Source organism: Melanotaenia boesemani, chromosome 10 (assembly GCF_017639745.1).
Source record: "Melanotaenia boesemani isolate fMelBoe1 chromosome 10, fMelBoe1.pri, whole genome shotgun sequence".
In the NCBI taxonomy this organism is placed as follows: domain Eukaryota; kingdom Metazoa; phylum Chordata; class Actinopteri; order Atheriniformes; family Melanotaeniidae; genus Melanotaenia; species Melanotaenia boesemani.
The window spans coordinates 17772450-17798426 of record NC_055691.1 but is presented as its reverse complement, the minus strand read 5'-3'; the positions used below and the strand labels follow the sequence as shown (position 1 = coordinate 17798426).

Sequence of the window (25977 nt, the reverse complement as noted above, 5' to 3'; positions counted from 1 at the left end):
TGAGATTAGTCAAAATGACTAAATTTAATGTGAATTACAGTCATGTTAGTAAAGTACAGAGACGAAATTGGATGGCTAAAAGTGGATACATCTCTGAGAGCATAGCAGAGGTTGTCAGATAGCTGAACTGATGTGTGTGTTTGTGTAAGGGGCAGCTGGCAAGGTAGAAAACAACTCAAGTCAGAGATGTTTTTTATCTAATTCTGCAACTTCAGCTTGCTGTAAGAAATTACTCACTGAAGCTTTGGCAGCTCTGTTCAGCTTCAGGACTCGACTTGTTGGGTCGAGTACTTTGTATTCAGCACTGTCTAAAGATTAAATAACTGCATGTTTGATGTTACCTTGCAGATAAACACCAGCCAGTAGAAACAAGTGTACAACATAAGTAGTTATAGATAGTTAAAAATACAAAACAAAATAAAAAATTCTTGAGGCATTAACAAAGCTTACTGCGCCTACTTCTGATGTCTAGCTAATCCATGTCAGCTAACTACAGCCATTCTTGTAACCTTCCATCAATTAAGATTAAGGTTCTTTAATATCCTTCCTGGGTTGTATAACTGTCCATTTTTTTCATCAAACAGTAAGTGTCCTCCTACAGAGAAAGTAAGTTTGTTTCCAGTTGTAATAGAATAACATCAGCACGCTGGCTGAAACCCCAGCCATTGCCAGGGCTAATCACAACTGTTCAGCCCACACACCACTCGCTTTATTTGGCTTGACATGCGAGTTGAAGGTGTGACCCATTTGTAACATATTGCAGGTTCATTTTCAGACTACATGCTCCCTGTTGAATGTTTTTCATATGATGTAAACGGATGTAAATGCTGCTGTCCTCAGTTCACTCATGAGGGAACTGCAGAAAATATGTAATAAATCTAACTTGTGTGTGTCTGCAGGAACTACCATGTGTTTTATTACCTGTTGGCTGGAGCCAGTGAAGACGAGAGGAAGGCTTTCCACCTGCTCCGACCTGAGGAATACCACTACCTCAACCAGGTCAGCACAGAACACACAGACATGCACACATTAAAAAAATGTCTAAATAAATGCAGATTTCCACAAGAAGCTATATGAAAAGGAAAAATATTACTGCCCCCCCCCCCTCCCCCCATCTGTCTCACTTGGCTTCTGTTTACTAATTTACCCAATCTCAAGCATTTCTGAAGCCTCAGAAGTGTTTGATTGCATCAGCACCAAAATGGGCATCTGTGTTGTCTCATGTGTGTGGCTGGATATGTGTGTACATGCTTGTACACATGCCCAAGCCCACGCATGTGTGCTTCTTTTGCAGTACATCTGTTTGTTCTGGCAGCTGATGCGTGAAGCTTCATATTCCCTCCTCTTACAGTACAGCAACACTCTAGGGAGCCCACAGGGAGGAAAAAAAATCCTCTTTGTTCATTGCTTTCTTTTTTCCCTAAAAAGTAACATATTTTAAGGCCAATTTTTCCCCTTAATCCCCACGACAACAACATTAACGACCTCCCGCTTGCTGGCTGTTACCATGTAGTTCTGTTTCCATGGCAACTGCAAAACTCTGGAGTCATTCTGGTGCTGATTTGGTTTTGTTGAGAGTGCCAGGAGTCGCGTGTTTGTGCGCGCTCACACTCGCTACTGGCACCAGCGTTGCCACATATGAGCAAAATATTTATTCCTGTATGTGTGTGTGTGTGTGAGAGTGTGAATGTGTATGTTTATGTGCATCCATCCACGATACACAGAACTGAGTATTGTTAATCAAATTAAACCCCTTAAGTCCTGAGCTATTACTGTGACTTTGTTTGAACATTTCATGTGGTGAAATGTAAAAGGAGTCCAGGTGACAACAATGATAGTGTTTGAAATTGAATTTTACTGCTAACTGGGTGTCCCTTATTGAGGGGGGTAGTGAATTAGTGAAAGAGGAAAAGTCCCAACTATAGCACTCTTAACATCATTCAACATAGTATGGCTAAATCCCCCAAATTATACTGACACTGTATTGTAGATACTTCTTTGTTTTCAGGAAATGCTCACCGTTAAAGCAATTGAGCTGTGCTGGACAGAGCAAATTTAGTGGTTTTCTCTGAATCACGAGCACTCACACTTCTTCCAATCTGAACAACAAAGTAAAGCCTTTCTTTTAAAACATTAAAAGCCCATTTCATTGCTTTCTTTCAGTAATTGATAGCTGTTAGTATTGATAAATTAGCTGTAGTCGTCGTCTTTTACAGATTTAAATGTATATAATAAAAGTTTAATACCATTCCTCTAAATAACTTGCTTACACTTAAACCTAATGTACAACCCCCAATTCCATAAAAATTGGGACATTGTATAAAATGTGATAAAAATCAGAATGGTCTGCAAATCTTAAACCCATATTTAATTCCTAGTATCACATTAACTACATTTCAGATGTTGAAACTGAAACAACACTTTTGGGGGGGGCGGAGGGGGATTTGACAACTAATTAGGGTAATTAGCAACAGTAACATGACTGGGTATAACTGAAGCATTTTAGAGAGGTAGAGCCTCTCTGCGAAAAACTTAATGACTGAATAGAATAGAATAGCTTTTATTGTAATTTCTCAATTATCTGCATATTACTTTATTCTTTCAGACGCATCGATCCGTATCAACAATAATAAAACAACAACAATACCAACAACAATAAACAATACCTTTCTATAAATAAAACCTTCTATTACAGTGCCTCCAAAAACAGGAACAGTACCTTGTATTACTTAATGTTGGCACAGTCAAAACCGTTATGTTTTTTGAGTCAATTTATTGGCATGAATTTATACATGAGAATTCTCAATACAGCATGAAAGGTAGGTACATATTTAGGTACATTATATTTGATACAAGCATGTGGCTTGCACCAGTATTCTGATTGCATCTTGAAATGCCACCTGAAGCCTTTTCTTTTAGCCATATGAGCAGTATGGAAATGAATGTTCTAAAAAGGGCCAGTTTACATTGTCTGTACACATATAAAACTTGGATGCTGGCATATTTGCTTGTACATACAGTTTACAGCACTGACGGTGGACATCATCATTATTGCATAAATAATGCTGATTATATGACCTAAATATTTGACTTTGTATACCGCATTTAACACCTGGTCTGCTAAATAAAACTCAGATTTTATCTTCTGGTCCTCCTTGGTTATCGTAATTATGACAACACTCTTTTTAGGATTATATGTGATGTCATACTGCTCACCATAACTTGCACAGGCTTGAAGCAGTTGCGGTAAACCAGCGCTATAGGGAGACACTTTGGAACTTGATGTCTTTTATATGAATTAATAGTTGAATATGAAATTATAGTTAGTAATCTATATTTTTATTCACAATTTATTACTCATCAAAATGCTACATTTTTACTTCAAAGACCCTCCTGATCTTCCATATCTGGTTCTCCATAGAAGAGCATCTATTACATCAAACAAACAAATGTTCATGATCTTTGGATCCTCAGCTTGTACTGCAAATAAAAACAGGCAAGAATCTGGGATGCTTAGCTAGCATACCTGCAGTTCAGACCTTTCATCAAAAGAAAAAACATGCAGTGCATCATGAAATGAAAAATTAATTAATGAAGGTGCACGAGCAGCTAGAATCCAAGCAGCCCATAATGGGACAATATTCCTGTCCTTAAACGTCAGCAACTGGTCTCTTTGCTTTCTCGATGTTTACAAAGAAGAGGGGATGCTTCACACTGGTAAACATCATTCTTTTTCAGCTTTATTTTAGATGTGTTAATGCTATCAAATTCAAAATTAGCTATTATTTTCCATGAAATGGTAAAATTTCTCCATTTCAACATTCATTTGTTGTTTGTGTTCTATTGGGAATAAAATATGGGTTTGTGAGGTTTAAAAATCATTGCATTCTGTTTTTATTTACATTTTACCTCCGACCCAATGTTTGTGGAAAAGGGGTTGTCCATTTGCTTTTTTCTTAAATGAAATTTAAAATACAAGATTAGTTTTGAGCTGTAAGGAGTGCAGGAAATGAAGTTGTGTTGTATCCAACATCACTGCTGATTATTGTGTGTCTTTGTGTGAGATTTATTTGCTCTTATTTGATCTTTTTAACAGCACATGTCTTTCCCCCCACCTTACTTGTTTGTATAATTTGTGTGTAATTTTAGCTTTCTTAACCCGCTTTGCCTTGCTTCCAGATGACAAAGAAATCCCACAAACTTCTCTGGGACAATTACTATGAGAGTGAGCTGGTCAGTATCATGTGGATGACAAGTAGCGTGTGTGTGTGTGTGTGTCTGTGTGTCTGTGTGTGTCTGTGTTCATGGGTGTGTCATGCTACCCCGGCTTTTTTGGTTCCAGTCTTGGTCTTGTTGTTTCTTGGCTGTTCATACCCGCCTGCTTTCAGTGAAATGGACTAAAGATGAAGACGATCCAGGCTGAGCTCTGTGAAGAGCTGCTCTGAAAATGTTTGAAGGGATCCCTTAATGTCGTAATTTATCCCACAAGGTTCATTATATATACTAGAACTTCAACTCTCCCATTGAAACATGTTATCAGACATTTAATTCCTCAATTTATGGTTTTTTTTTTTGTTGTTGTTGTTTTTTTGTTTTTTGTTTTTTTTTACACAAAAGTTTGTGTCACTTAACCAAATAAATTTCCACCCAAGAGGAATCCCTTCAAACAAAGCTTTGAAATGATTTGCTGCTGGGAAATGGATGATGATGTCAAAACTGGAAACAGCCATCTTTATAGGGAAGGTTCAGGATTTTACTCCTTTTATTCCCCACAATATGACAAGATAATTCTAAGAAATTAACATCACTGATATTGATATCAGTGTTACATGAGAAGGGTGGTAAGAGGAGCCCTCATGTACTCCGAAAGTGGACAAACATGTAAGACTTTTACTTAAGATTTCTTGAAGCAGCAAGTAACCTTCGATATTTGGACAAGGGTCTAACACACATCAGACAAGCTATTACTTCCATCACATGCAACAACATTAAGAATACAGCAGGAAACTTTTAGGACGAATCCTTTACTTCATCCTTAGAGATGGCTTTAGAGGCGATTGCATCCTGAAACTTCCCCCACAAGGTGTGTGGTCCATTTTGTGTGTGTGTGTTTGTGTTTGCTGTTTCACTGGTCTTTGAGCCTGCCCACTGTCTTGCAAACCTCCACCGGAAAGTGTGTGATGTTTGGTCAGCGGGATTTGTTGTGTATGTTTAAAGGATTCAGTATCTCCTTGAGGGAGATTATGTTACTCTGACTTTGCCGGTGAGCAAACACATGAGACATGAGAATTGGTTCGAATAAATAACTCGTGGTCTTACTGTATTTCATTCTTGACTTTGGCTTTGTCGTTCACTTTTGTTGAAGCTCTTATATCCATGGAAGAGTTGTTAGCACTTTGGCCGTTCCTCACAACAATCGAAACAGACTCGCAATACTTTAAAGAAGGCTTTGTAAAAGCTGTGGTCTCATCTGTTTCAGACTAGTTTCAGAACAGACATGGAGGGTAAAAATGTCCAGATGTATTGTGCACAACAATCTTCAATTAAATTTCTTTAATTGGTCAAAATAACCTCACAGATCCTCTGGAAAGAGCATATTTAGCAGTTAACTGCTAGTTAAATTTGGAGTATCCAGTATTGCAGTAGCCAGTGATGCTGCAAAAATGGTTTATGTACATTCTTGCTCTTACTCTGAAATGCCTTTTGAAATATTTGAAATACTGACTACAGTACATCATTGGATGAATAGCAGAATGTAACATTTAACAGTTTATTATTTTTTTAAACAAAAACTGAAAATGACTTGGACTTAGTGTGAAAAACTAAGTCCAAGTCCTTACTGTTTCCATAGAAATTAAGTCAGATGCTGCTAATTAAACACACATGATAAACTGATCATTTCCTATAAAATCTGACTTTTTCCAGTTTGGATCATTTAGTTGTTGGTTAACACAAAGCCAAGGAGGAAAGTCATCAACAATGATTTTAAAGATGTAACTGTTACTACCCATCAGTCTAGGAAGAGTTATAAAACCAAACAATTGAAGATTTTTAACAAGTGGAAAACATTCAGGATAGTTGGCAGTCTTCAGCCCAGGGTCAGAGGGTTACAATCAGCAAAACTGCACAAGAACAAAGAGCTGAGCATGTTAATTGTTAAAGTTCGTGACAGTGCAACTAGAAAAAAACTAAACATGGATGGCCTGCTTGAAAGAGCATTTTCTCACTAAAACAACCATAACAGCAGAACTTAAGTTGGCAAAGTTGCATCTGAAAAAAACAGCTAAACTTCTGTCCTTTGAACAGATGAGACCAAAGGGGAGAAGTCTCATTATAATTCTCAGCACCATGTTTGGTGAAAACCAATGGGCAAAAACACTTCATGTCAACTGACAAGCACGGTGGTGGAGGGGGAATGATTTGGGCTCGTTTTGCAGCCATGGGTCCTGGGCATGTTGTGGTCACCCTTGAGCTCCTCTGTATGCCAAATTATTCTAGAGTCAAATGTGAGTCCATCTGACAGACAGCTAAAGTTAAAAGTGGTTTATGCAACAGGACAATGATCCCAAACAGCAAATCTACAACAGAGTAAATGAAAAAGAAAAGTTCTACTTTTAAGACCTGGTGAGCTCAACGTGATTCTCTTATTTTGTCCTAATATATAAAACTTTAAAATGTAAAGAAGAAGGTGTACTTCCTTTTTCACAGGACTGTAATTCCTGCTACCTCCAGGTGCAGTTCACAAACATTTTTTAACATAAATGCATTTAAGGGTTTAGTGCACTTTAAATTGCTTTTTTGTTTTAAAAGGAAGTTTATTGCTGTTTTGATAACTTCATCGTCCTTTACAAAATGCATGACAGTAATGCATCTTGCACAGAAAACAAATAAACAAAAACAAAACGTAAACATATTTCTCCTTACATTATTGTTGAACTGCTCCTTTTACTTTAGCAGTTCTTAGATGCCTCCCTCCCTGTAATCCCCTCCACCCTGACTGTCCCCCCTCTCACATACATTCTTTCGTTACGTAGCCGTCTGCGTTCACTGTTTGCTGACACACTGTCTGTCTCGAAGGTCACAGAGTGACCTCATCCGTCTGTGACCCCGTCATCCAAGAGATGATGTCATTGTCTTCACACACAAACACACACAGACCCATAGAAAGTTTGGCAGTCTTTGACAGCTGTTTGATCGTCCGACCAACCCTCTGGGCCTATTTTGACCTCTGACTTCTACCACTGGTCAGTGTGTGCTGCAGTAAATACACATCCAGGACTTTGAGCTGTGACGAGCCTACGTGCATTCCAGATGCAGCTTGTGCAACTAAAAATGGAAAATAAACAAATGTGACTTAAAAAAAAAGATAAAAAGAAAGAAAACGTGAGTATTTGTCTTTAGATCCCAAAGACCAAACATTTTCTGGATGTTTGTATTTGATGAGTGCAGTTGGGTGTTTGGGTCCGGGCTCTGGTGGTTTGGGATTTATATCTTGTGCTTGTTTGGGTGTCTATGGTTTTCTGGTCATGTGGAATGTCGAGTGCTGGGATGGCATGCTGTATTTGGCACAGAATCGCCCACAGTGTCTTGCTGACATAAATCATGACTAAGTCATGGTAAGTAACAGCTTAGTGTGAACTGGGTGCACATAGCTGCAGCACTGATGTGATCCTGGGATGATCTGGTAAAAAGCTACATGTGCTTAAGTTACTAAAAACAAACAAAAAAAAAAAAATTGAATTTACTGCCAGACTGCAACAGAAGGTCTGCAGCTGGCTTGAAATTGCAATTGTAGGCTCTGAAGTGAGAAAAGTTTCTTTGTTTTAACAAGCAACAAGACCAGGCTGTTTCTTCATCATCTCTTTGCTGCATTGGAGATTCTCTTATACTTTTTTTTTTTTCTTTTTAAATCATCGCTGATGAAAAGTTTTGTTTTTCAACTGAAGCATCCCCCTGCAGCTGGAAAAATTAATCTCTATTTTCTTAATTTCTTGCAATGTATCACATTGTGGTGCTTGTTGCTGAGTTAGAACATATTCTGCTATTTGAAAACTTGCTTTTCCCGGGTCTCTCTGTAGTTCAGAAAGCCATCATTGCAACAGGAGAGGCTCACTGGAGAAGCACGCTGATTGTTGGCTCTGCAGTCCCCGGCAATTTATAAGCCAAAGGAAAACAATGGAAAGGCAGAGGAGTGTTGAATGGTAGAGTGGTAGAAGAGGCAGATCCAGAGTGTGGATTATAGGTTCTCGTGTCTTCTCTCGCTGGCCGGTCGCTGTGGTATGTGCTAATTACAGCCTGAAAGAGGCTGGCTGCTGGAGCAGAGACATGCTGACCGACCGGACGGCCTGAGGAGACACAAAATGACTGTATAAGTACACTTCCACACTCTGCTTTACTCAACATTGTGCTCCCTCATTTAGTAAACCATGGCAGCACTTATTCATCTCAAACATGGTAACAAACACTGAATGATACTGGTGTCCCATGATTTTACAGGAATGTGCTTTTGTTCACTTAACAGGGTTTCCCCCAGTGCTCAGTGGTAGCATGCTTGTCAACTGAAATAAACTATATATATATATATATATGCTTTTCTTGACATCATAATATGCAGTCAGTCGTTTACTGCTGATATAGGGCACCGTTCAATAATTTGCTGAACTGATTCAGGCAGCTGATGAATACTTTGCGTGGGGCTTTCTGTTGGGTGTCGTTTGCCCACTGAACTCTTGCATAAAGTATGGACACAAGTCAAACTAAAGTTTCAACTTAATCTGAACACAAGCCTTTAAAAATAATACTTATCTGATTTTGAAAATGTATTTCACATAGCAATTATGTGATGTATTTGGAATGAATTTCACATATAGGGCTGTTATTCTTATACTTGATTTAATGTTATAAAGGGAACACAAAATATTTATGGAAATGCTACTTTGTTCAAAACTTTATTATTTTGCCTCTGATGGACATTGAAACAGCTGATGAGTGATGTGTGAACTGATGATGTGTCTTCGTTAAAAACCCTGCAGGTGCTGACTGCTCTCTCTGTTTTTTTTTTTCCTTTTTCTGTCTTTGTGAATTTCCTCCCAACACCAGCAGGACTCCTTTACAGTAGAAGGAGAAGACCTGAAACATGACTTTGAGCGGCTGCAGCTGGCGATGGAGATGGTCGGCTTCCTTCCCGCCACACGCAAACAGTAAGATGGTGATACGAAAGTATACAACTCTTCACTGATTACAAAAGCCTTGTGGGCTTTTCCAGTTCATACTTTTTCTGTTACGACCCCTCCCGGATGTAATTTTGTGAAGTATTTGCCCAAGCTAATCCACATGTGAAAGTGGTAACAGGAAGTGCCTTCCTCGGCAGGATCTTCTGTCTGCTGTCGGCCATCCTCCACCTGGGAAACATCCGCTACAAGAAGAAGACCTACAGGGAGGACTCCATCGACATCTGTAATCCAGAGGTCCTGCCTATTGTTTCGGAGCTGCTGGAGGTGAGCTGCACATGTCATATAGTACAGGCTTTTTTACCAACACGTCTAACAAACAAGTCCAGAGAAGATTCTGATTAAGTTCTTAGCATCTGAAAGTACAAAAAAGTCTCATAACAAGCTTGAGGCAAAAAGCACAGTTTTTTTTTCTTGTCTCCTTTGGGCTGAAATGCAATACTCTTAATTTACTTGATGGGTGATAAACATGAAGTGTTTTTTTTTGTTGTTTTTTTTAACTATACTACTTGTTTATTCTTCCTTTGTCATTTTTCCACATGCCTAGTAGATACTTAAAACTCCACAGAGTGTGCTTTAAAGACAAGGCAGTGTCCTTTCGACTGAATACGTTTTTCCTGTTCTGTCCTTTCTGAATGCTGAGAGAACGGGATTACACCTCCCACATGTGGGTTTTTACAAAAAGCCTTTCAGACAGAGTACTTTTGGTACACAAGCACAGCTTGTGGTGACAGCGGAAGTTAAGAGGTGCTTCAGGTCCCAAAGAGCCGTCCAACCATCCAGCACTTCCACAAAGTACTGTTTGTGTAGAGGCTATTTTAGACCTCTTGTGCTGGCGTGCTGTTGCGGAGGCGTGTTTTCCCACCAGGAACAGTGACTGCCTGTCGCTGTCCCAATGTCACCTGCAAGGTTAAATCATATGCAAATGATTATGGAAGCACATCAGGAGTTCATATGATCTTCAGAGTTAATTTTTATTCTGTTAATCCCCACTTAATTGGTTTTTACTGACTTTTCTTTCTTAATTTTAAGGTAAAAACACAGCCCCTTCCTCGTTTTCCCTCCATTTGTCTTTATTTGATCTGTATAGCATAAATAAAAAGTAAAGGGCAGTGTTGTTAACATGTGATCTTATATATCCTAATCAATCTGCCCTTTAGGTTTAGACTTCTGTGGACCTTTTGTGTATCCACACGACAAAGACAGACATGGAAAAACATTTACTGGCATGGGTCAGTGTGCCATGCAGTGTTTATGATGCTGCACCCAAAACACACACATACACACTTGTAAGCATGCACATGAGGGCAGCTGAAACAGTCACATACTGTTCTGATTTGTCACCTCCCAGTCTCTGTTACAAACGATTAGCCGGATGTGCTTGCTGATTCGCTGGCAAAACAATGTCTAAAGTGTGCCGGAGACTCCTATCAACAGCACCGCAGGGATGTTATGACTGTGAAGAGCATACCAGGGTCCCCCTCCTCCCCCTTTTTACATCCAGACTGGTGTCTGAGACTCCCCAGAGATCCAGAGTGGCAGTGACGTGAGCTGGGCCACATGTTGGCCACATGCTCAAGGGTCAGTGTTTTAAGTTCAAGTTTATTTGGATGTCTGCCTCAGGCAATAACTTGTTTGTCCACTGGGATATATAAAACACTCTTCAAGAGAAAATGAAGAAGAAAAATTGAAAACCAAACCAAACTGAAAGAAAAAGCCGTAATGAATCTGTTTTAAGACATTCTTAGTACAATGCGGCCAAGATGTTTTAATTTGTTGAAAGAGAGGTCACTTAATAAAAACACAATGTGGAATTGGATTAATCCAAATATTTAAAATATTGGAAAAATGTGACTACAAAAGTGTATTTGGATTACTTTCGAACATAAAAGGAATTGTGTTATGATATAGTAACATTCAACATTTTTTTAATTGTTAATAAAAAAATAAAAATTTGAGGATGTGAAGTTAACAGAAATGGTTAAAAACAATTAAACTCCATCTGATTTTTTTTTTTTGTTTGTTTGTTTTTTGTAATTAACCTGAATTTGGGCCTGTCAGTACATTGACTTAATTAAAAAAATGTTTAATGAACAAAACATGAGATTTTTTTCCTTGAACAGAAAACATTCAGGCAGTTTTGAAGCCGCACTACTGAGATTTGATTTTCTCACTGAGGCTCCCCCTGACAAAAGCTAATTAGGCTTCTGCCTTGCATCCTGTCTCTTCTCCGAGCTTTCTCAGTCAGTAAAAGTCAGTCCAATGTTGGGCCTTGTTGGCCCTTTCTTCTACTTGCTTCCACCTATAATGTCCTCTCATGTTTCTTTGACGAGTCAGTCATGGTGCACGTTCGTAGAGGCCAGTGTGTTGAAATCCTGTTGCTGGTGTGTGATGATGCTGTAAAGTGAAGCACCAGGACAGAAAGAAAAGTTGTGAAGTCCAGTTTCTCAGCCTCCTGCTGCTGGTTAACAACAGCTTCAGGAATATACATAATAAATCCCAATGTGCCATCAAAAACGAGTCAGATGCACAGACATTTAGAGTTATAAACTCATGCTACTCGCAATTTGATATTCCACTTTCATTTATAGAAAATGTAAAAGGTTCATGCTACACTAATTATATCATGAATATTGGGTATTTAAGTACAGTCATGCAATAGCATCTCCTTTATCTTGAAGAATTTATTGAAACAAAAGATAACAGTGGTGGGTGTACCACAACATAAAATATCAATGTCTTTCAGCGTCGTCTTGGTCTAATGATTTTTAAACTTGAAAAGTACAATGAAGAGGACCGTTTAAATACAAGCTGTCATTGAACCTGAACATTTAGTGGTCGATTCATGGTTCAGACACTTGATTTTTTGTTAAATTTTTTTGTTTTGTTTTTGTTTTTTTGTGGTTAATCATCTTGTTAGAAAACAGCATGATATGCAATAAATACGTTAATATTGAACGGTTGTACACGTCATTCAAAACTTTAGAGAAAGTCAAATGAAGTTCAACTGTAAAGGTAATGGTGCATTTAATGTTTATTCTGACATCATGCAAAAAGCCGAAGATTCCTAACTTTTTGTGAGTAGGCATGTAGTGCTACTTTTTAAAGCGTTCTCTGCAGTCATGATAGTAAACCTGGAGCTGAAACTGTGCTAGTGGAGTTTTTAATTGTCATCTACATACTATAAACTCTTTTGAATAATGTTCTCTCTGGTTTTATTTAAAGAGACAAAATGCATCATCCAGAGCAGATTAAATAAAAAATTTAATTCTCTGCTTGTATCATCCCGCCTGAGCTCTAGATAAGTGTATAGCCACCAATATGTCTTGTTCTATGTTTTATTGATGAAGTGCTGTATGGCTTTATTTTAAGACACTTTACGTAAGAGAGTCTGCTAAATGGTGACACAGGTTCGCTTAATGCAGCTGTTAGCTCTGTATGGGTCACTCCAGGCTTGAAAACTTAGCTCAAGTTCTCACACCAGCTTTGAAGATGACTGTAGTTATTACGAATGCCAAATGTTTTATGAGTAAAACAATTCAATGTTGTGGAGTGAATGTACGCCTTTGTACACTTTATTATTCTTATAGTACGGTAAAGTAAAGCACCTCTCTAGGAGAGTGTGGATTGATGCATGAATGGGAATGAAGCTAGCTGGGACTTCCTGCTTCCTGTGGAGGTGAAACTGGAAAAGGAAATGGATCTCATATGGACTGAAGTATGGCTGACAAACTACATCCTCTGAGGGTGGGAGATGAGTGACTTGACATTTCTGGAAATCAGTCAAGAAAGAAAGGGAGGGAGCAAACTTTTTTTTTTTTTTGCTAAATCTTACTAAAATCTCCACTTTGTTGATGGATGGTTGCTTCTAAATTAATGACTTCAAACTAGCATTGCCGAGCTGTGAATTACGGTATTAGAGCTGTGATTACAGGAGAGCATCGGGCTTGTAACCAAGCAACAAATACACAGAAATGTACCAGCTAAAGACCAATCACCATGCTGCAGAATAGGCTTTGCTCCTAGTTGAGGGGATTACCAGGCAGTGTGAAATGAAGTCTGATTATGCTACCCCCCACTGACCTGCACACAAACAGGCACACAGTCCTCCCCCTGCTGTCTTCATCCCACTTCTGTTTATGTCAAAGCCTTCACAAAAGAGCCCCTGACAAAAATAGATCTGTAATGGTATTAGCAATAACATTAACACCCCTGCTTTTTATACACGAAGACATCAGGCAGTCACTCAAAGATGTGTTCTCGCTTGTATTCAAACACACACACACACACACGGACACAAAAACACGGGGTTTCTACAGCAGCTGTTCAGCCCACTCCCATAATCCCTGTAGATAGAAGAGATGTGTGCGGTGACATCTGCTTCTCCCAGTGTGGCCCTGTCATCAGCGGTTTGTCTGGGGCCAAGTTTGCCACAAGCCACATTGGATTGTCCTGTGTGTTCGTACAGAGAGCAGAGTTTACAGGCTTATATTGGTCAGCTGTGTTAGATAGAAGCAGCAGGGCTATGATGAGCTTTGGTATTGTAGGGAGTAAAGATCAGAAAGATGTGAGATTTATATTTATATATATATATATATATATATATACTTTAAACTAAAATGAGTTGACTCACATACCTGATTTATGAGATGTATTTGTCACATTGATGTTAAGCGGCTATTGTTATAATATTATAGTGACTCAATAATTTGTAGAATTACCAGAATAATTGTATATAAAAACAAAAATAAACTATTATAGGAGATTATTGGAGGCCATTCCTATTGCACATTCTCTTGCCCTTCTACTCAAGATCTAAATGACTGTCATCATATCTAATTTTCACTACTGGATTACCGGGGCAGGAGCGGTGCATGATAATAATATTATCTTATCAGTTGAAAATTATATATATAAAAAAACATATTTCTACCAGACAAGTTCAGCATGTTTGTCTCTTTTTATTTATTTTTTTGTTAAATGTTGCACAAAAGTCAGTAGTATTTTTATTTTTGTCAGCTGACATAATTTGTTTACTCAAGATATTTTATCTATTATTTATTTGCATTTCATTTTCAAAATCACAAAATCAAAGCTTTCAGTTTGAAAAGGGTATTGGATGAAGTTCAATACTTATCTAGTCGTAACCGTTTTGTCTGTAATAACTTAAAACTTTAAACATTCACAGCACTTTATTAGGATATTTAGCACATCACAAACCATAATACACAAAATAATAATACCAACCATAATAAATCATAATACACAATATAAATGCTGTAAGCCTCATTGATTGCTACATCTATTTAATTTCGATCATTGTTTTAAACCATTTGTTTAAATTTACCTGTTGTTTGACACGTTTTCATAATTCCATAATTGAACCCCTCTTGTAGAGATACAGTAAAATTTAGCATTTGTTCTCACAGTTGGTTTTTCAAACATGTATGTTCCTCTTGACGAGTTAAACTTGGATATTGATATAGACTTCTTTTTAATAAATATTGTTATCATCCTCGAGTTTTACTGTTCAAAGATTTGATGCAGTATCTCTTTGTCCAGTGACATTGTCCTCAATATTATTCCTGTTTGTTTTCCAGGTGAAAGAAGAGATGCTGCTTGAAGCCCTGACCACCAGGAAGACGGTGACTGTCGGAGAAAGACTCATCGTTCCCTACAAACTTGCAGAGGTACCTTTTATAGTGGCCCTTCACCCACAGCTTTCCCCCAACACACTGAGTGTTAATCACCTTCTGAAATGTATAAACCTCTCATGAGTCTGTCCTTGTCCTTTGCTGCCACCACACATTTAACCAAACCCACAAGATGTTAAACACAGAGGGACTTTAGTGTTTTTCTGCCTCTGGATCTAATGGTGCGAAGGGCCTGTGTGGTGTGGTGGCAGCAGGGGCGCGGCTTGAGCAAATTCCAGTCAGTCTCCAGAAAGCAAAGTGGAGCCGAGCGTTTTGTTGTGAAGCACGTCAGCTGTAGGGGAGATTCTGTGTTTGTGTGTGCATGCTTTGGAGCTTGTCTGGGGAGTTTGTTGTGGCATTCCCCCAGCCCCCACCATTTCTGTCTAAGCCTCTTTTGATGGGGGTCTCTTCCTCTGCAACTTCCTGTTTCCTGTGGAGACAAGCAACAGTGGTGTTTCTTAACTCTATCCATGCCTCCCTCTTGATTTGCAGTCTGCGAAATACTCCTCTTGGGTGCCTCAACTGACCCAGATAGACGCCACTGAAGGCTACTATAGTGCAACTGAATATTAACATTAAGTGGGTTTTGTTTATCTCTGTCCACAAAGCCTTTGGAATTGAATTTGAGCTTGTGGCTGCAGGGTCTGTTTAAGGCCGGAAATGTTGTGCATACAGTAGATTGCGTGTTAGCCAGCTCAGCTACAAGATAGTTTAGCCCAACAATGGTTGCTCCCACTCTCCCATACCCCCATTGCTCCCATCATGTGGTCTTGTCTTAGGAATGTGCAACCTCCACTGGAATATACAGTACAGAGGCCAGAAACCAGATCCTTGTTCAGTCGGTTTGTCTCTGTCTGCTTCTTTTTCAGTTACGCATAAATTCCCTTTTTCTGTAGTGGCTGTGTAACAGAGGCTCAGACGATGTGATCAGAAATTTAATCCTGGAAGGGGGCTGCAGCTGTGATAAACTTTGTCCTGTGGCCATCATCAAAGTCCCCTTCTGTTATCCTAGAGTTGGTGTTATCTTGAAAAGAGTAAGGGGTAAAGGGATACACAATGAAGCAGGAACCTACAGATCCTCTAAGCTCCCCATTTATTAGCAGGGACAAGGCTGAAGACACAGAGAAGCATTATCCCAAACTGTATGCAGAAGAATAGTTCTGTGTTACCTGTTACTGTAACACATATGCTAGTGTTATACATAAGTATCGACACACAGTTCACCAGGTTAGTGCACACAGAATAAAGGACTTTTTGGATGATGAAATGACAATTATGCCAAGAAATGTTTGACTATGTTATTAACCCCTTAATGCCTGTTTTTTTTTTTTTTTGCAATTACATAAAAACAAAATAAATACATGAAAAAATCAGTGAAAAATATTTGGCATTTCTCAAAATATTTGTACATTCTCTGTTTGGTTCTAATCTGAACCCTCCTTTAAAGACTCAGAACTTTCCGACCTTAAAAACTGCACTCTGGACTCGTTTGATGGCACAGTGACATCATTTCTGGAGTTCTTGCTGCCCAGCAGTGTTAAGAGGCTGAGAAGCCGAACTATACAATCGTTTCTTCTGGGATGCCACCTGACGTTGCAGCCAAGCTTTGCTTACATCACGTTACATGCTAACAAATGGATAGAGAAATGCTGCTTGTTTTGAATGCACACCGTGGCTGATTCAGCAAAGAATACATTATAAGAGGAAAAGAGGGGAAAAAAGACAGTAAGACATAAGACATATGTATTTTCTTAAATTAAAAATAATTCATAATTGTGTGTGTGTGTGTGTATATATATATATATATATATATATATATATATATATATATATATATATATATATATATATATATATATATATATATATAGAGAGAGAGAGAGATAGATAGTATCGTAGCTGTTCCTAGGGCTGCACTCTTCTGGATGGAGATGTTTGATGTTTCTTCAGGTATCTGTTGGAGGCACTTCTCCAGTGTGGTTGACACGTCCCCCCAGTGCTCCGATGACCATTGGTACTACTGTTCTTTGCCTGCCGGTATCTTGCACCCTGCTGTGAGGTGCTGGAATGTTTCAGGGGCCTCTTTGCACCTGCACCTGGGGTCTTATCTGGTGTGGAAGATCTGGGTCTCGATTGTCCTGGTACTCAAGGCCTGCTGCTGTGCTGCCATGATTAGCACCTCTGTGATGTCCTTCAACACAGAAGTGCTGAAGTGTTCTGTGCTGACATTTTACCTTTAAGTTAGCAAATCCTGAAAATTTCAACCTTCTTTTTAATAAATATTAGATTTTATATATATTAAATATTTTAACTGTTGCTGTTTAAAAGAGCAAACTGCTGCTAAATTTGTTTATTTGTTTAGTGCAGGGGTCTCCAACCTTCACAATCCAAAGAGACATTTCTCCCTCAGCCCAGCTAAATAAAGAGCCGTAAATGTCACAAGACCTTTTAAAAAAAATGACAACTTATAATTTTTGATAAATATCTACTATAGGAAATTTGTTGTCATTTTTTAAGAACCACATTTTTATTACTATTTTTAGGTTGTTAAATAAAAAGATTTTCTTTCTTTTACAAAAAGAGGATAGCCAGACTTTCTTCTATGGGATGTATATATTTGTGGAAAATGATATTTTATATATTTTTTCTTGTCTAATGACAAGAAAAATGGAATATATATACATATATTACTGGTACTTTTAGTGTCATCATGTTGTCATTATTCAATGCAATTATTCCATGAGAAAAAAACTGAAAAATTGTTAAAAACCTGCATTTGTTATATCTATATTTAAAAACATTAGTTAGTTCTTTAGCATTTTTAGCCATGTATTAAGAGCCATTGTGGAAGGTCCAGAGACCCACATGTGGCTCTGGAGCCGCAGGTTGCAGACCCCTGATTTAGTGTTTGTAAACCAAAATTTACAGCATTGTCTTTATATATCAATAGGCCGCCTTATAAAGGAAAAGGACATTTTGTGCGTAGCAATGCAATTAATTACAAAATGTTTTGAGATTAATCAGCAATAAGGATTTTAATCATTGCCCAGTACTCTTTCATTACAGACACACTGTCTCCACGCAGAATACACACAGCTTTGTCCTTTACATCCACAAACATATTCTCTGTTATCAAAGTCCACTTTTCATTTAGCCAAAGGTGAATAGTTCCATCAGGCTGCTAGAGAACGATGGCGGTACGTGCTCATGGGCCCGTGATTAGCTGCGTTGCCATTACCCCTAGAATTGCGCAAAACCTAAATATCACCATAAAAAACTGGTAATGGAAACACCTACATTTAAAAAAACATCTCAAATATCACTAAAAAGTTTTTATGTTCTCATGAGGTGGTTTTTCAGATGTGTCACTTTAGAAGTATATCGCAAAAGTAAAATGGAAAAACTTTTTCTGCATTTACACGTCACCAGGGACGTAGGGTCCTACGTAGGGTAGGGAGTCACGTGGCCAGTTCATTTCAAGTAATTATAGCGCAGTGTGTAGGGACGGAGGAGGAGATAGACATCAACAGAAACGCACTGGCAGTGCATTGTGGGACTTGTAGTATTATGGTGTTGCATACACTCTTTCAGTGGGCCAGCTCTAATAGGGATTAGATATAATCATGCGGGCCAAAGATAATTATTCACAGACCGGATGTGGCCTGTGGGCCTCGAGTTTGACACATATGATGTACGGGGTTAAGGACAGCAGATCCATTTTAACTCTAGCTGTAGTTTGTCTCAGTTGTGCTAATTTAAGTAATAAATCATCAGCTAATTTTGATCCTCGTGTTGATACTGTGTGGGTCGGTCACAATATCAGATCTCACTTTATAGATGCAGTTTTTTTACGGTTAGCTCAGTTTTCTACAAACACATGATAGCAAAAATGTTAAATACTCTGAGAAAAGTTAAAGCTGCTAAATAAGCTGCATCCACAGTGTTCACAATACACCCTTTTTAGAGAAAACGTTACACGTTCTGCGTCAGATTTCAGTCCTTTACTGAACAACAGTGACACTGTTGCTTATCCAGTGAAGAAAGGGAACCCCAGTATTTACTCTTGTTTTAGTTCTTCATTTATCATTTCATATCTTTACTGCTGAACCTGGTTTCTTTGTAGAGGGGGTGGTGACAAAAGTAATGTTCATAATTTATGTAAGTAGCAGAATCTTTTTTTGTTTTGAATCCTTTTCTACATAAAGTACCTTTAGCATTAATATTGATTAAAATGTCTTTAAATTTAGAATTTCACTGTTTTTTAGGATCTAGTATCCAGCATGGTCCTCACTAAGGTATAAAAGAGCACAAATACACACACTACTAGAGTAGTGAACCTAATCTGACCGAAGGCCGTGGGAGCGAGCTGAGGCCACCTGTGGAATCCATAACACGCCTGTTTTTATACAAAGGAAATGTGAAAAAGAACCTGGCAAACGTTTCTGTCTTTTCTCAGAAATGACTTTTTTTTCTTCTTGGATAAGAATATTTGAGAAAGTGTGCTAAGCAGCTGTCTCATCCACCCACAGTTGTGTCAGGGAGATTTGGATGAGGCGCCTCAGTTCAGGCTGGCATTTCCCTGACTTTAGCCAAGGGGAATTAAACTGGCTAAACTGAGCAGATTAGATGATCTGATGCTGAGTTATCTTTAAAAATGCTTTACCAGAATAATCAAGACAGTGAAAGTAATTTCCTATTCCAGCATCAAACTTGTACTTAACTATTTTACTTTACTGTCTTGCTCAAGGACTCCACAAAGAACTCTCAGCGGTTCAGCTGAATGTGCCATGAAAATACTTTAGATCCTTTTCACACCTCCCCCAATTATGTGTTTTTGTTCTCCATCTCATGTTTTAGTCTGCAAAGTTAGGTTCCACACAGTCCTCTGATTAAAATCCACCTATTCTAATCAAAGTGCTTCCCTGCTGTTTATATTCTTATGAAGCCAAGGGCAGACACAGAAAGGGAAGAAAAAAAAAAAGAAGAAAAAAAAAAAGAAGAAACAGTACATTTATTCTCATTAAAAGTCCTACTGCCAGAACTGATATTACCATTGTGGTGGCCTTGGGGAGAAAATAGAATAGAATAGAATAGAAATACTTTATTAATCCCTTCGGAGAGCCCTCAGGGAAATTTGGGGAAATGGTGCATTTGTCATTAAAAGGAAGACTATACAGCATCTTTAGCTGCGCACGGCCTTAATCATTAACTTAGCTGTTAAGGCTGGTCAGTGTGAGGGGATTTTGGCTCACAGAATCAGCTCTCTAGTACAGAGCGGTCAGTTTTGCTTTGACCTACCTCTGATATGTAGTTACTTATTTTTGACAATCTTAACAACACAAATTAGATTTTTTAAAATCAGCCCCTGGCTACTTTCATATGTGGTCCAAAATTGGATACAGATCTATTATTTTCAATATGACCTCAGTCTGAACAGCTACGTCACATTTCACTTTCACCTTTATGTCATTGAAGTAAGATATGTGATTGTGTGATGTCAAAATTATGCGCTGGCCGAGGAAAAACAGGTAAACACAACGTACTACATGTGTGACATTACATCTTCTGCTCATGTGGGTTACTTCATGGTTGTAGCTGGTTCTCACTGGAGTCTGATGACAGTTGCCTTTAAATTACAATGTGTGCGCAACACAAAAATTATAATTGAGCATTAGGACCTGCTGGAGTGACTTCTGAAGTGTGAACGGGGCCTTTTGTGAGTCGTACTTCTGCAAAAGTATACGTCTGTGTCCCTTCACGGAGCCTACACAGTGATGAGAGACAAAGAGATGTGAACTTGGTAAAACTGCAATAAACACACACACACACGGGTGTGTTTACATCAAAAACCACAGTTTCTCCTTCTACTGTTGTTCCCAGAAAAACAGACGGCGGTACAATTCTGCACTTATTAAAATAATTTTTTCTGTTCACACATGATTCATGTAAGCGCACATCATGATAGGAATAACTTTTTCAGGCTCATGTGAACAGTACAGATCTGATCAGAACTGTAACTTTTCGCATGTAAACATGGCTAATGATATGGTGCAGAACCACCTTTATTTGCTTTGTAGATACATACTAAATGCATGTGAATGCATACTAATTGGGAAGAAGAAGACAAAAAAGATTTAGTTTTTTTTATTTTAAAACTTTTCAACTGTTGAGGTGCTCCAGAATTATTATATTCATATTTCTCACTTTTTGCTTAGTCGTTTAAGAGGAGGGATGGATATCATCTAGCCAAATAATTTTACATTTTTAATTAGGAAAACCACAGCATCCACAGCATATGATTTAAGGTAGTTGTTCTCATGCTTTTTATCTCATGTACCACCACAGAAAATATTAGTTTCTCAGACTACTACCATTATGACATTAAAAAATAGTAGGAAATATCTACCCACACTTCAGATAAGAGGCAAGTTAGTTCCAAATAAATATATTCTTTATTGTTGAGTGGTGGCAGCTACTGTCACTAGAACTGACCTTTAGATTTTTTTCAACTCAAAGTTTCTTCCCTCACAAGAGAGAGAGAACATTATGTACACAAACTCATTTATTTGGAAAATATCTGGTTTATTAGAAATCAGGTCAAAGTTGACCAGCAAGTAAGTTAAGTGGAGAAATCGTTAAATATGGATCAATAGATGTTAGCCTTAGTCTCAGATTGCCCCTGCAGCCATCCTGCTTCTGTGTCTTGTTTCTATGACAGCAAGTAAAGAGAAGTCTGTCTTGCAGAGATATATTGTAGCAAAAAGAGAGTAATTTGTATTTGGTGGATATAGCAAATTTCTTCAACGTACCACTAAAGGGAGTGTGAATGCCTGCAATGGTACATCTTCCACAGTCAGAGAACTACGTATTTGAAGCATGTGTTTTGTTTAGGTTTGTTTGTTTGTGTTTTTTCACGCTACAGTGGTGTGAGAAAGTGCTTTCTCCCTTCCTGATTTCTTTTTTTTTTTTTTTTTTTTTTTGCATGTTTCTCACACTTAAATGTTTCAGATCATCAAACAAATTTAAATATTAGTCAAGACAACACAAGTAAACACAAAATGCAGTTTTAAATGAAGGTTTTTAATATTAAGGGAGGAAAAAAAAAATCCAAACCAACATTACTCTGTGTGGAAAAAATGATTGCCCCCCCTCCCCTGTTAAAACGTAACTGTGATTTATCACACCTGAGTTCAATTTCTCTAATCACACCCAGGCCTGATTACTGCCACACCTGTTCTCAATCAAGAAATCACTTAAATAGGAACTGCCTGTCAAAGTGAAGTAGACCAAAAGATCCTCAAAAGCTAGACGTCATGCTGAGATCCAAAGAAATTCAGGAACAAATGAGAAAGAAATTAATTGAGATCTAACAGCCTGCAAAAGGTTCTAAAGCCATTTCTAAAGCTTTGGGACTTCAGCGAGCCACAGTGAGAGCCATTATCCACAAATGGTGAAAACATGGAACAGTGGTGAACCTTCCCAGGAGTGGCCGGCCGACCAAAATTACCCCAAGAGTGCAGCGACAACTCAACAGGTCAAAAAAGACCCCACAACAACATCCAAAGAACTCACAACAGGGCCTCACTTGCCTCAGTTAAGGTCAGTGTTCATGACTCCACCATAAGTAAGAGACTGGGCAAAAATGGCCTGCTTGGAAGAGCTCCAAGACGAAAACCACTGCTGAGCACAAAGAACATTAAGGCTCCTCTCAAGTTTGCCAGAAAACATCTTGATGATCCTCAAGACTTTTGGGAAAATACTCTGTGGACTGACAAGACAAACAAACTTTTTGGAAGCTCTGCGTCCCATTATATCTGGTGTAAAAGTAACACCACATTTCTGAAAAAGAACATCATACCAACAGTAAAATATGGTGGTGGTAGTGTGATGGTCTGGGTCTGTTTTGCTGCTTCAGGACCTGGAAGACTTGCTGTGATAAATGGAGCCATGAATTCTGCTGTCTACTAAACAATCCTCAAGGAGAATGTACATAACCTCAGGCTGAAACAAACTTGGGTTCTGCAGCAGGACAATTGTCCAAAACACACCAGCAAGTCCACCTCTGAAAGGCTGAAGAAAAACACAATGAAGACATTGGACTGGCCTAGTCAAAGTCTTGACCGGTATCTTATTGAGATGCTATGGCATGATCTTCAAAAGACATTTCATGCTTGGAAACCCTCCAATGTGGCTGAAATGCAACAATACTGCAAAGATGAGTGGACCAAAACTACTCCACAGCGCTGTGAAAGACTCATTGCAAGTTATTGCAAATGCTTGATTGCAGTTGTTGCTGCTAAGGGCAGCTCAACCAGTTATTAGGTTTAGGGGGCAATTACTTTTTCTCACAGGGTCTTGTAAGTTTGGATTTTTTCTCCCCTAATAATAATAATAATCTTCATTTAAAAATTGCATTTTGTGTTTAATTGTGGTGTTTTTTTTGTTGTTGTTGTTGTTGTTGTTGTTGTTTTTACAGATATTCAAATTGGTTTGACCTGAAACATGTAGGTGTGACAAACATGCAAAAAAAAGAATTCAGGAAGTGGGCAAACACTTTTTCACACTACTGTTTCACACATGCACCCACACACAATTACAGTATGCCGATTTACTGTGAATCCAGAACAAAGCTAAGAGTTTCACCTCACCTCAAAGGCTGAATCTTAAAATAAGAAGCTAATTTCAGTAAAATTTACTTTCAGTTTATTAGAATTTTGGCAATTTCACAGACCATACAGGCTTCCAATATACACAAACTTTATGTCTAACTTAGGTCTAGACTAAGAAAGTATGAAGACATCGGTGTGGGAATCTGATATTAAGATTGTGTGTATGTATGTCTGTTATAGAGTACAGGAAAGTAGGCCCATATCTGTGAAGATAACGTAAGCTGCTTGACTTTGACGTTTTCGATTGGCTTCCAGATAATCTGACCCCACCACTTCCTTCTTCCTGTTTGAAAGATAGAAACAGGGAGGTGTTTGCGTGTGTTTGTATGTGTGTGTTTTACAGTCACGCATTTAGGCACTTATTCAGACACATTTCATTCCTAAAAGACAAATCACCTTCTATTAGTTCTTACAAAAGCTAAAGCTTTATGTTGAGAAAATAAAAACCCTCATATACTGCAGGGGGATTATAAAATATATTCATATAGGCACTGACATAGACAACAACTACATAAAAAGTAGTTGAAAACATGTGTAGATTGACATAATTGGGTGAAACACACACATGCACAAAAACTCCGGCTGTGAGGAGGCTGGCAGGCCACGTGCAGTGTGAACTCATGCTGTTGTTTTACACCCCCTGTGGTTTTCAGGCAGAGGGAAAAGATAAAATGGTAGAGTAACAACTTCCCTTCCCAGAGCCATATAATTATAAACACCAAGACTTAGTACAATGGCCACAAATGTTACACTTAACAAAAGTCTCTGATCAAGTCCTGCTAATTATTTTCTCTGTTTCTTGGGTGGCCCTCCAATAAAACATTTTCAGCCCATTTGTTTCCAGCTATGTATCTTCTTTGTTCCTAACGGGTCCCATTGTGTTGAATAATTCAATTACATGGCAAAACACAGAGACAATACATGCTCACTGAGCATGTCACATCCAATCTGCCAATTCTGAGCTCCTGCTGTAGCATTTAAGTTGTGATTCTTTAAAAAAAAAAATTTAATTATTCATAATAATCTTGCATAACTTTATGGGAGCAGGGACGTCACAAGCCTGCCTGCTAAAAATATCAGGAATGATCAATAATGTAAGAGTGAAGAGACAGCTTTTTAAAGTGCAGTTTTGCTTCGTCATGACAGTTGGCTGCTTAGGACCTCAGCTGGGAGAGTTTCTATGAGTTGTTAAGAGTTGAAAGACCAGCGTTGGGGTTTGATGGGGTTCCCGGGGAGCTACAAAGACATTGTTGTTTTTAAATCCATCATTCAAGACATTTATATATAGTGACTGCATGTTTCTGTTAGTGGCCCGTGTTGCAGAAACTTGCAAGTAGTTCTTGATGTTCTCTTTTTGTAAACATCTGGACCTCTGCCTTCATCTCCAAATTGTTCATTAATTCAAATCGATCATATTTTGACTGCTGTTTCTCTGAATGGAGGGACAGTTTGATTAAGAGAGAGTTATTAATCTTTTACACGCAGTAGCTAGTTAGCTGCCTTTTTTAAAGAAAGAAATTCAACCAAACTGAGGTGGCAAAGACATTAAAACTATCAAGATGAAATGAAAATGTTGTTTATACTGATATGTTGATATCTTTGGTGGTAGAGAAAGCTGATTGTTTGGACAGTTAAAGATCCAGTGTGGTGAAATATAGCTGTACAAATTACAACCAACTGAATACACTTGGTGAACTCCTAAACCATGGCTCTGTGAAAAATACAAAATGTTAACTAGAGCCAGTGGTATGGTTTGTCCTTTCTGGGCTGCCATAGCAACAAGGTGGTGGAACAAGGTGGAATAGTGAGGAAGATATTATTTTTTTTAATTTATTTATTTATTTTTAAAGGCACATCAGTTTCCAAAAACAGGTACATAGAAAAAAGATGAGCAGATCTAAGACAGCAAAATGAACTCCGACAATGAAAACAAGAACTCTTTTTCTTCTGATTCTACACTAATGAAAACATAGATGTATATTAAATTTATTTTCTAGTCATAGAGAGGTTAAAATCTGACACTGTACGGAACATTAAGGTAGTGTAGTCACCCGACAGCCACCTTCAAATGAACAAATTTATCCTGTTATTGTCCTCATTACTGACGAAATTTGCATTTCACTAACAGATACTGATGTTTTCAAGAAGTTTGACTCTCAGTCTGTGTTGCAGCCTTGCATTTCAAGGGGAAACGTGAAACCCAGTAAATGTGTTGAGTCTTTAGCATTCATAAGGAGTATGAATTTTAACTTTTTCATTCACAGGATGCCGGCATAGATGCAAAGTTTTTCCTACCAAATGTTTAGTTATTGATTGAATAACACCAGTCTTCTCAATTCCATTCTTCCTTTTTTTAATTCCAAGGCAAAGAATTCAGAATTCCTG

The 25977-nt window shown here is 38.2% G+C and overlaps 1 protein-coding gene across 4 annotated transcripts in view; it reads left to right on the top strand.

The window, feature by feature from the left end:
* Positions 1-25977, top strand: part of LOC121647682 (unconventional myosin-IXAa-like) — a 133858-nt gene that overhangs the window by 66686 nt on the left and 41195 nt on the right. For all 4 annotated transcript variants that reach the window (XM_041997330.1, XM_041997327.1, XM_041997329.1 and 1 more), the window contains exons 5-9: positions 900-999; positions 4180-4233; positions 9100-9200; positions 9371-9497; positions 14831-14920. In XM_041997330.1, the coding sequence (XP_041853264.1) occupies positions 900-999; positions 4180-4233; positions 9100-9200; positions 9371-9497; positions 14831-14920 (472 nt within the window). The remainder of the gene's footprint in view (positions 1-899; positions 1000-4179; positions 4234-9099; positions 9201-9370; positions 9498-14830; positions 14921-25977) is intronic.